The sequence below is a fragment of the Coregonus clupeaformis genome, unplaced genomic scaffold, assembly GCF_020615455.1.
Source record: "Coregonus clupeaformis isolate EN_2021a unplaced genomic scaffold, ASM2061545v1 scaf0097, whole genome shotgun sequence".
Lineage (NCBI taxonomy): Eukaryota > Metazoa > Chordata > Actinopteri > Salmoniformes > Salmonidae > Coregonus > Coregonus clupeaformis.
Window position 1 is genome coordinate 635,001 of NW_025533552.1, and position 12,656 is coordinate 647,656.

Here is a 12,656-nt window from a genome sequence, read left to right on the forward strand (position 1 = left end):
AACAGTGACACGCTAATCTGTGTCACTCGGATTGGTCCTGCAGGTTTGATTAAAAGCCCAGACGTGTCATCACCCTCTGCTGAAGCCCCACTGCATTTTGGCTATTGACTCCAATAATATCGAAGGGAGGGATGGAGATAAACGGGAAAAAATAACAGTGGAAGTTTGTGAAGCGTGGCCATGTTTGGGTCTTAATTAACTCCTGGTCAGCCGTATCCACCAAATTATTCAAAATAAAAATGTCCCTTCCCTTTATTTGGCACCGCGGGAGAAGTGATTGAATGTAATTGGGTGGTTTGACCCAGTCTTTTGTCGCCAGGCGGGCAGGGCACCCACCACAGAGGCTTGCTCGGCTGGTGCTCTGTGTCACTTGTTGTATAATAAATATTTTTTCCCAATGATTCAAGGTAGCAGGTAGCAAGCCGATTCACTAGCACGACTCATTGCAGTAGTGAAATCGGCTTGTAAATGTCTCACGCTGCACACATCACAGATGTAATTGGTTAGTGCTAGCATGCCTAAAAAGGCCTATAAAATGCTGGGTGTAATTAGCCTACCACGCTAACATGTTGACCACACCGCAAGCGTTGCGAAATAAATGTACACATACATGTTATTCAATAATTTCATCCAAACTGCTCACGCAGGTCAACGAGTGTCTGCGTTGCGAGGTGCTAAAATAGAACTTGGTTCTATTTTTGACGCTTGACGCTCTGCAAGTCCCGCATCTCCCATCTCCTCAATGGTTTTTAGGAGCATATACTCACGTGGGTGATTGAAAGATGAACTGAGGTCCACAATTCAGTCCAGTTGGTGGTGGTAATGCACCTTAAAGTTGGTTTCCAACCGCCATATAAAGTCCAAAGAAGAAGAAGACTGAAGGAGGAGAGATTACTAAAAACTAACTAGATTTCCCCTTTTATCTGTGGAGTAGAGAACACACAATTTTGTGTGACTCTAAATGGGTCAAAATTCTACAAAGCCCAAAATGCTCCTGAACAGCTTCAAGCCATAAGACTGCTTGTTTTTGCATTGATTATTTTATTCTTGTTTTTTTGCACTGACTCAATTGCACAGGCTCAGTGTACACTCACTGGACTCTAACCACACACTCACACATACTACACTGACACTCCAACACACACACGTGACACACAACACACACACACACATGCATATTGATGCCACACACACACATACATTCACACGCTTCACATACGCTGCTGCTACTCACTGTTTATTATCTATGCATAGTAACTTTACCCCTTCATATATGTACATATTTCCTCAACTACCTCGTACCCCTGCACATTGACTCGGTACCGGAACCCCTGTAAATAGCCTCGTTATTGTTATTTTGTTACTATTTTTCCTTTTGTTTATTTAGCAAATGTTTCTTACTTTTTTTAAACTCTTCATTGTTGGTTAAGGGCTCGTAAGTAAGCATTTCACGTGAAGGTGAACAACCTCTTCTTCAACGTCAGCAAGACAAAGGAGCTGATCGTGGACTGCAGGAAACGGAGGGCCGAGCACGCCCCCATCCACATCCACGGGGCTGTAGTGCAGCGGGACGAGGGTTTTAAGTTCCTCGGTGTCCACATCACTAAGGAATTAACATGGTCTACACACACCACCACAGTTGTGAAGAAGGCACGACAATGCCTCTTCCCCCTCAGGAGGCTGAAAAGATTTGGCATTGGCCCTCAGATCCTCAAACATTTCTACAGCTGCACCATTGAGAGCATCTTAACTGGCTGCACCACCGCTTGGTATGGTAACTGCTTGGCATCCGACCGCAAGGCGCTACAGAGGGTACGTCACTGGGGCCGAGTTCCCTGCCATCCAGGACCTCTATACCAAGTGGTCTCAGCATGTGGTACCGATCCACCAATTCTGGAGCCAACAGGACCCTGAACAGCTTTTACCCCTAAGCCAGAAGACTACTAAATAGTTAACCAAACAGCTACCTGGACTATATGCATTTACCCTCTTTTTTTTTAAATCTTTTTTTTTTTTAGGGGGTAGATCAGCTTAATATTGCAGATAAATTGTAACTTCCATCAATGTAATTGTCTGCATCACTTCCAATCCCCCATGTTTTATATATATGTATATATATATATATATATATATATATATATATATATATATATACACACACATATATACACACACATATATATATACATATATATATATATATACACATATATATATATATATATATATATATATATATATATATATATATATATATATATATATATATATATACTTCAAGCATTTCACTGTTAGTTTACACCTGTTGTTTATGAAGCATGTGACAAATAGCATTTGATTTGATATCGCTACAGTATATAAAAAACACAAACATTACTTAATTTTTTTTACCTCCAAGTAAACACAACAGCCTGCGGTGGAAATGAAAGGTGTAGAACACGGTGTGCTGTGGTGTTACACAAGAAAAGGAGACTGTGGTTGTCGTGAAGTTGTGCTCTACTTTTTCTTCCTGGCTGTGGGGTTCAGTCACCCCATCAGCAGGAGCCTCAGAACATCAGCTGGTGGAGAGATGATTAGGCGGCTCTTGTCATCCTGTCCCGCGTGCGCTTGCGTGTGAGGCTGTTTTGCACTTGTGTGTGTTTTTGTGTATTTGTGCGCACTCCTGTGTGTGCGCGTGTGTGTATGTGTGCGTCCATAGCGTCGGCCATAGTGTTTGATTTGTGGCCCCAAGCGGAGCACTCTTCCCTTAATGAGCCTCCTGCCCTCCCAACAGAGGGCTAACCTTGGAGAGAAGCTGACCTGGTTTCCACGCCAACAACACACTAGAGGATGGTAAAAAGAGGGAAAGATGGAGAGAGAGGGAGGGAGAGAGAGAGCAGTTGTCCCACAGGGGATTGGTGGTGTTAGATAACCAACCCACCTCTGGTCTAGGATTGGTTGATGTTCTTAGGTGATTTGTTCTAGACAGTATTTCCCTTTGGCATCAAAACATGGCGTGAATCAAATAATGGGAGTCAATTTAGGAGTGTATGTGAATTCTTCTGTTAGAGTTGTCAGTGGTCAAATTAGTAGTTTGGTATCTGGTTTGGGTTTGTTTTGAGTATGTTAGATGTTTGATCATGTGACATGTATAATAAGGAACTGGCATGCTTAGCTGGAGGTTTAGACATGAGGAAGGTGCTTATTTTTGCTGGGGTCTTTAGTCAAGACAGTGGACTGAATATTATTTCATTTATCCTACAAGTAGATCCCAGATTTAACAAGAAAGACCTCATATTAATAATACAAATATATTACACATAAGAACTTAGGAAGTGTTCTGACATGCTTCATCCTAATCGTGTGACCTTTCCCCCCCCCCCCTCAGATCTGGGCCAACTACGAGGAGAAGAAGGTGGAGGAGGTGGTCCACGTGACGGAGGAGAAAGAGCGCACAGCCAACTACAGAGCTGTATACGTCACAGAGATCACGGACGCCATGCACTTCTACACCCAGGACGTGGAGACAGGTGGGGGGGGTGTGTGTGTGTGTGTGTGTGTGTGTGTGTGTGTGTGTGTGTGTGAGAGGGAGAGGGAGAGTGTGTTGTCTGATATTTTGACAGGGTTGTTTTGGTTTGTTTTCGTGTGTGTGCAAGAGACGCGACTAGTACGGGGCTGACTTCATGGATGACGGGCCGTTTTGCCCCACAGCCCAGACTCTCTCTCTGCTCTCACATTTATCTCCCTTCTACATCCTCCACCTTCCTGCAGAAAAACACACCAACGTTCCGCTTGTTTTTGCTACTGAAAGACTGGAATAAATCACCAGATTCTTCTGTCATTCCCCAGTGGAGGGAGGGAACGTTTGGAGACAGAATAAATAACAATCCCAGGTGTCTCTGCGTGGCTGCACCCGCATTCACCCTCCTCCCCTCGCTCTCTGTGTGCGATGCATTATGGGTAGGTGTGGGTGGAAGGAGAGGTCCATAGTTTAGCCCTCTGAGCTTAAAGAGGTGATCTAGTGTACAGCACCTCCCCCTCTTGTTGCTGTTGTACTAATGGCTATCATTGTTCTCCCTGTGGGCTGCCAAAGTTGTGTGTGTGTGTGTTTTTCTGCGTGTTTGTGTTTCTGTGTGTGTGTGTGTGTGTGTGTTGTGAGCGACAGTGTGTTTGTGTAGTTCCTGTTAGCCCGAGCCCAGTGAAGCAGCGCTATGGCCAGCCACTCATGTAATTACTACTAACCCATCCAACCCCCTGCCATTGACAAAGAGAACCAACCCTCCCTGCCCACATTTTATATCATTATCATTATTTTAGCTGACCCAGACTCAACCCCCTCCACTCATCCACAGCCCAAAGGCATTATAAATCTACAAGGTTAAGGGACTCCTTTCTTACCATTTAATATTAATATTCTTACCAATGTTTTCTACACACACTCTCTGAGCAATGTGTTTAGACATAACATAGCTGGAACGGTTGTGCGTGGTGTCTCATGCATAGCCCTGTGTCTAACAACACGCTGGTTAATGTGTACACACTACAGCCATAGAGGAGCCCCAGCGCCTATCCCCTTTTGGCTCCTTGAATAGGACGGGAGGCTGTGATTCAATGTGGCTGTCTGCATGGTCCCATGCCTCGTGGGAACGAGGAGTTGGTTGGACCGACCTGACCTCGCAAGAAGGACAGAGCAGGGGTTAATGACAGTGTTACATCATCACACATACACACATGCTTGAGTGAAGACACTTCACTTTTATTAGCTCTATCACTCTCTTTCTCTCTGTCATTCATTCATTCATTCACTCATTCACTCAATCACTCATTTTGTCTCAGGTGTGTGTGTGTGTGTGTTCCATAACAAGGTGGGGGGTGGGGGTCTCACTCCCCCTCCCGTTCCAGGGCCACTTGACTTTGGCAGAGGCCATAAAATTGACTTTCGTCATCATTTAATTTGTCTTAATGCGAGAATTAATTGATTTGCATTCGTTTAGAGCCAATCTGAGCCCGGCGTCGCCGCGAGCATGACAATCCTATCACGTTGGAGCGCGACAGCATTTGGCTCCCCACATAACCCCTCACAAACAGTACATATGTACACACCACCCATCCAGGAGACCTTCACGTGTTGGAGCATGCTCAGAACAGATCTTCTCCTTCTGCTAATCTCCCTGGATGTAGCTGCATATCCCCCGGACATTGTTGCGTTCCACCTCAGAGGAAGTTATGTAGAGCGCTGATGCTGTGCCATGTAACCAATGTGATCACTGTGATGACTAGTGTGATTGACAGGAAACAGGAAGTACACGTTCCCCACACTGGCACAGACTGGTTTAATTAGCCTGATAGCCAGACCAGGATAGATACATACGTTAGGATTAGGAAATTTAGCTAAAACTGCAGCTCGGCTGGTACTACTGCAGTCTGTGCGTTCGAGCACAGTTTTAGTCATCTTGAAAAAAAATCATGATTTCAGATGAACCAGCAATGTGGGGCCTTTTTTTTCGTTTTTAATTGGCCGATGTTTCCCACCGAGAGAGTTATGTGCTCGTTAGGAAAAACCGGATTGTTATTTTCAGCAGGGAAGCAAATATGACCAGAATCACCCCCTGTGACCCTCTCTCTCGTCCTCTCGCTCTCTCCCTCCCACCCTCTCTCTCCTTCTCTTATCCTCTTTTCTCCTCCTCTCCCTCCCTCTCTCCCTGCCTGCCTGCTACATTAAGGACCACAGCCCCTTGAAGAGCACTTCAAAGCCCAGGCCCAGTAAATTCTTACAAGCCCGGGTGCTTTGCAATTTCATTATGTTTTTTTTTTTTCTCATCTACAGAATTTATAATGGGGTGGGGGGGGGGTTTGGTTTTATAAATACAATGAAGATTGGTTTTTGATAATGACATAACTTTTTGTGTTGTGGTTAAATTGGTCCTAATGCACCCGGCACAGCCAAATTCCCGTCAAGCAGTAGGCCCTGTGGCTCCAGGGGTGTTGCTGAAATAGAGGGGTTTTGCCTGGTTTTTCCCACCTAACCAGTGTGTAATCCCACCTTTCTCAGAGAGCAGGGATCTCCCTAGATGTACAGCCCCCAATGCCATGCCATACGCTATTATGTAAATTGATTCTGACAAATATAGGATGTGGTGAAGTCATCACTCGCAAATAGATGTTCTCGCTCTCTATATTCATTCCATACGGTAGCGCTCATCAGAATTCTGTATGAGGCAAACAGGCCGACCACAACAGACCGCAATCTACCTGAGAGAGAGTTTTGACCTTGTCCCTCCCCACCTTACCTGCTCATCTCTCTCCCTCCCTGTCTCCCTCATGCCTCTCTCTCACGCTTACCTCTAAGTGTTTTAAGATCAGAGGTGAGAGGTCAGGCAAGTTTTTTATTTTATTTTATTTTTTATTTTTTTTGGCAGCCGCCGTCATCACTCCATTTACTGTCTGGATAAAAACATGCAGCTGGGGCGAAGGCTCCTTGACCGACCTTGAGGCGCTGGGCGAGCCGTGCGGGACATCAAAATAGTAAATCCAGCCGTTTGTCCCTCCTCTCGTTTCAAAGAGGTTGAAGACACACTGTTATAAAGTGTAAATAAAAGGCCTAGCTCTCATTAGTTCCCATTGTACTCTGATCTACTCATACTCTGCCTGTGGTCACTGTGTCTCAGATATATTTTCATCTTCTCTTAATGCTCCCTAAACAGTGAAGGACAGTGCACTGTAATATCTTCATCGTTTCCATTATTCTCGGGGGGAACGGTTGGAACAGTTCCGCTTGTGAGATTTCTTTTTTATTAGTCGGATTTAATTACCAAAAGTGTGAGTTCTGGGTTGTGTGTGTGTGAACGTGTGGTAGAATTTGTTGGGAAATTAATTTTCCTGTCTGAGGAAATGCTTCGCTCCCTCTCTCCTGAGGTTATGTGTAATTACTCTGAGGGTAACCTGTATATATATCTGACCTTGGACACACTGAGAGACAGAGGCCACTCTATGCAGCTGAGGAAAGTGACAGTCTACTACAACACTTTGATAGTTTTCCTCTGTTTTGCAGCCTAGGGACTGTGGGTGTTAGCAAAATATATTTGGATTCTCTGTCTCTAGCTTGGCCCTGCTTTGGCTGTTGATGACTGTAGACCATTGAGAATTATTTTTAGTTTAGGGCTAGACTATCAGACCGTCCAGGACTGGGATTCATGCCCCCTAAGCCTAGCCCAGACCAGACCGGAGTTAGGAGCTAAGAGCTGGCAGTGGTACAGCGTAGCCCAGACCAGACCGGAGTTGGGAGCTTAGAGCTGGCAGTGGTACAGCCTAGCCCAGAGCGGAGTTAGGAGCTAAGAGCTGGCAGCGGTACAGCCTAGCCCAGACCAGAGCGGAGTTAGGATTTAAGAGCTGGCAGCGGTACAGCCTAGCCCAGACCAGAGCGGAGTTAGGAGCTAAGAGCTGGCAGCGGTACAGCCTAGCCCAGACCAGACCGGAGTTAGGAGCTAAGAGCTGGCAGCGGTACAGCCTAGCCCAGACCAGAGCGGAGTTAGGAGCTAAGAGCTGGCAGTGGTACAGCCTAGCCCAGACCAGACCGGCGTTAGGAGCTAAGAGCTGGCAGCGGTACAGCCTAGCCCAGAGCGGCATTAAGAGCTTGCAGCGCTACAGCCTAGCCCAGACCAGACCCTGATTTAGGAGCTAAGAGCTGGCAGCGGTACAGCCTTCTAATGAGTGGAGTGGTTCCCCCAACCAGGTGCCACTCTGTCCACATTATTCACACTCTACCTTTACGCCCAGCAGCTGTTCACCACCTAATGCTGCTGAACCGCCACTCAGTCAGTCTCACTCCTTCCTACTATCATGCTGGCGTTCAATCTCTCTCTCGTTCTCTTGCTAAGTCTATCTTTCTCCCTCTTGTTTCTTATGTGGTTCGGTCTCTGTTTTTTAGTCTTTCCCATTCTCTCTCCTTATGTCTCACTCTCTCCGCTCGCCCTCTCTCTCGCTCTCTCTCTCTCTCTCAAATGTTCCCCTCATTCAGTGAAAACCTAGGGGTTTTAAAAGGTCCCAACGCCCCAGATCTGTCAGCCAATGTGAAGTGCCTTAATGTGTGACGGCACACATTATTTTTGGGAGCAGTCAACGGAGGGCCTCGTAACACTGGTGTGCCAGACCGTGAGCATTTGCCAGTATTGATTTCAATAAGAGGACATTCTCTATTGATTTGGCCGAAAGGGGTAGTGGGGACTCTATCCAGGCCTTAATGTGAGGCAGCAAACTAGAGCCATCTTAGAAACAGCTCTCCACTCCTGGGCCAGGTTCATTAGGCACCAAACGGAAGAAAACGGATTGAAACGGAGAGGGTCTACCTGGCCAATGCGAAATGCTAATTTTTCATGTTCATTTGTGAAATGTTTTAAAACGTTTTCCATTGTGTGCTCAAATTAACACAACCCTGCTTAATGTGGAAGGAAGATGGCTAGATAAAGCTCAGTGCACATGAGCAAGTCCCTGTTCCCATGTGAGCCTCTGTAGAGGATGGCTTTTTGTTTCCCCCCCCCGCTGGCCTCTGTGTTTTGAGGACACGGTCATCCTAGAGAGTGCAGTAGTTCGTCATGGTCATGATTTTATCCTTACATCTCTAGGCTGTCCTTGTTTCACCGGGTCTATATTATTCAGTCTTGTTTCTCTTCAGCTGGTCTGTAAACAACTGTAGTGACACTCCACACAAACTGCAGAGGCCACGGCTGTAGAAAGCAACAACAAACTCAAGCAGGGAGGAAAGCAGACACTGCAAGATTTATTTGTTTTCTAAACTCCCCACCACCGCGGCGGATGATGCAATATTTAGAGGTCCTCGGATGATCTTTACTTCCCCGTGAAGGCATTCATTATTGAATTTGAACGGAACTGAAGATTGAAAGGTCAGATCACCTATCTGCTCAGGTGTAGCATAGTTTGTTCTGAGGGGTTATTTTTGGAGGGAGCAGGACCAAATCCGGCTTCCTCTTGGTCTTAGTGCTCTGGTTTCACCGGTGACCAGAAAGTCGACGCCGGTTACCTCATGTGGCGGCGAATCGCTCTTCTCTTGGCAGCAAACCCACCTACACTCCCGTTTGGCGCCATGCTCCTCTCCTCCAAACTACAACTACAACTACAGGTGAACCCCCCCAATGTGCCACGGTATATTTGGTGGAAATCTGCATTAGCCTCGATGAGGCCTCGATGAGAGTGGAGAGCGCAGGAGAAAAGCCACAGATGCTGCCTCTTTGTCGCTCTTTTCTGGCCTTTCAAATGACAGAAACTGTAATTTGGTGGAGAGGGCCCCCTCTCCCACTGCCGGGAGGGAGACAGAGAAAGATTGAGAGAGGGAGAGAGAGAGCTGTGCGATTCGACTCTGAAGCGCTCCTCCACAGGCAGAGTGGGCATTAGTGAGGCTCTGCGATCATTTGTTTCTTTATGGCGGCCTCCCTCCACGCGCAGCGGCTGCCGACACTCTCTCCCAACTGGTGCCCAAAAGAGGAGTAAATTGCTCCCCATAAAGCTATTTTATCTCTCCCCCCGCATCTCCATTACTCCTTTGTCTGTGTTGGCTTCCAGGGCTTAGCATGTGGCCTTGGATATGTTGGTGTTAGGCCTGAGCTGTTGGGTGGAGGTGAGGTTGGGGTAGGTTGTCTGTTATCATTCAGCTCTCGTGGTGTGTGTGTGAAATCAGCAGTGTTGTTCCCGTTCCCACCTGGAAGTTCTATAACACTAGCCTCCATCCCCCCAGAGGATGAAGCCTGTCCAAACCTCATGCATATTTAACAGGCCAAACTAGCAGGTAGAGTTAGCAGTGCACGCGTCGGCCCGGTGTCATCATTCAAACTGCCCGTGCACACACATTCACACACACCATATACACACGCCAGAAGCGCCAGCATTACGACTGCTAAAATAAGCTAGTTCAGACACCAGTGCCTTTATAGCAGATCTGATAAAGACGGCAGGATTTTTTTTTACTAAATGGAAATGACAGGGTCTTCTGAGGCCTCCCAGAATAAGTGTTGTTTTTAGGTTACACATTTCCCTGGATGTGCTCCTTTCCAGATGCCGCTCCGTGCGTCTCACACATTTGAATATTGAGCTGATTACAGCTGGTGAAATGTTGCCTCTTTCTACGCTTCTCCTGTTCTTGTCTTGTTTTTTAGTTTGTCTTTTTCTCTCTTTGGGTGTCCTGAATTAGCATTTCTGCATAATTTAGCAAATGCTTAAGTGATTTTTGTGTTTAGTTTCTTCATTTGGGAAGGGAATTGAAATTAGCCTAGCTTTTTAGTAACAATTTAGCAGTGATTCTCTAGTCTGTTCTCTGGTCTTCTGTTTCATTCTTGATGCAATGATTTACCTTGTTGATGATAATGATTTGGTCCAATAGGATTCCGTGTGGCCTTCGGTCGAGTGCGGAGGACAACATGATTCAGTGTTTTCATTGCTTTTTGTTTTCTTTCTGCTAGCACGCCTCGTTCGCCACACCACAGTGAAATGCCATTATAATCAACCCCAACTAAAAATCATTTTCTCTTCTCTAAAGCCTGATCTCTCTCTCCGTTCCGAGCGGGGCATTTAGAATGTAATTACATATTATTTACCAACAGCTGCAGCCATAATGGCGCATAAACAAATGACAGAACAGAGTGAGAGAAAAGAGAGGGAAGGAGGTAAAAAGAGATCTGGAACAGTCTTCACTTTATGTGGATCAGTGCTTTTCCTTACTAGCAAATACACAAAGCATGGCCTGTCACACTGGAGACCTATTATCGTCTTACACTGAGACTACAAATTCTTTGATGTTTTTTTATTTATTTTTGTTCTTCAAACCAACGTGGAATTGGGAACTGGGACTCTCCTTACTACATAAGTCTCCTGGTATTTTTCCTAGCCTGATTTGGCTTTGCCAGAGATGCATGTTGTAGATCTCTCTGGGATGCTGACGGCAGGCAACCAACCGTAGGCGTCGGTTCACTGGACACTCAGAGGGGCTTATCTTTAGATTTCTCGGCAGTGTTTGCAAATAGACAGAGAAAGATGGAGCCTGTTTTATGTTTTTTACACAATGGCATCGGTTGGGTTGGAATGATGTTCTTTCAAGTTGAAAAAGGAACACTTTGCCGTGTGTGTGTGTGTGTGTGTGTGTGCGTGCAACTGTGTGTGTGTCTATGCTTGCCAGAGAGTGCTAGTGTATTTATCTTCGTTCCTTTCTCACTCTGTTTGTGTGTGTGTGTGTGTGTGTGTGTGTGTGTGTGTGTGTGCGCGCGCACTTCTCCATTCCCCTGTGTGTGCATTACCGCCCAAGCCTGCACCTGGAAGGGAATCTGCATGCACAGATGATATGTGTGTAATAAAGCAGTGCCCTCCAGTACAGGTCACCCTGGGCCAAGATGCCTGCACCAGCCATAAACTGACTGGCAGTAGAGAGGGAGATTATAATGCTGCAGGACCCCAGCGCTGCATGCTAAATATAATACCAAGTGCCATCTCTCACACTCTCACTCTCTCTCTCTCTCTCTCTCTCACTCACTCACTCACTCACTCACTCACTCACTCACTCACTCACTCACTCACTCACTCACTCACTCACCTGGCCCTGTGTGTGTGTGTGAGGATATGATATAATGGATAGCACACCCAGGGAGAAATATGTAGCAGTTAAGAGGCTTAAGTTCAACACTAAATCAGGATGGCTGAAATGAAGAAGGCTTGAAGTCTGACTCAACCTGACCCGACTGTAATTAGTGAATCTAAGGCTTCTACCAAGTAGTAAAACTACACTGGGAAATCAGTGATCCATAGAGTTAATGACTGCTTCCCAAATGGCACCCTATTCCCTACATAGCGCACTACTTTTGACCAGGGCCCATAGGGCGCTATATATATGGGAATATGGTGCCATTTGGGACGATGTCAGCCATGTACTTATCTACTGTTACTTATGTAACCTCAGCCATATGTTCTAATGGATGGCTTTAAACCCTACTGGTATTATGTGAGGACACTGGCCTGGAGGATGGATCTCATAGGAGACCATATAACGTAGGGTTGACGTTGGTGTTTCATGAGAACACCGGCCGTTCTTGGGTTTGTGTGCTTGCTCTGATTCTCATAGGATAGGATGTAGTATAGCCTATGTGTAAAGTAGGGTTATTTAATCAATAAGGCAAGAGGGGGTGTGGTATATTGCCAATATACCACGGCTAAGGGCTGTTCTTATGCACGACTCAACGCGGAGTGCCTGGATACAGCCCTTAGCCGTGTTATATTGGCAATATACCACAAACCCCCGAGGTGCCTTATTGCTATTATAAACTGGTTACCAACATAATTAGAGCAGTAAAAATAAATGTTTTGTCATACCCGTTATATACAGTGTGATATACCACGGCTTTTGGCCAATCAGCATTCAGGGATCAAACCACCCAGTTTATAAAGTTGCATACTACACAGAGATTACAACTCTGTCTGGAGTTATCATGTTTGGTGTGTGTGTGCACTCTCAAACGTGTTTTTGTGTGTTAGTCTACGAGCGTGTACTCAGTCTCATTGTGTGTTCTGGCTGTGTATACATTATGGTAATTGAACGGTACAAAGGGGGTTATCATCACAGTATTCCAAGCCTTAATTCCTATGGTATACAGTAAAGACAGCTATCTCATCATGTGTTCTGT

General features: G+C 45.8%; 1 protein-coding gene across 1 annotated transcript in view; it reads left to right on the top strand.

The window, feature by feature from the left end:
- Window positions 1–12,656, top strand: part of LOC121549698 (staphylococcal nuclease domain-containing protein 1) — a 282,207-nt gene that overhangs the window by 215,815 nt on the left and 53,736 nt on the right. The window contains exon 18 of the mRNA XM_041861542.2: window positions 3,368–3,509. Coding sequence (XP_041717476.1) covers window positions 3,368–3,509 — 142 coding nt within the window. The remainder of the gene's footprint in view (window positions 1–3,367; window positions 3,510–12,656) is intronic.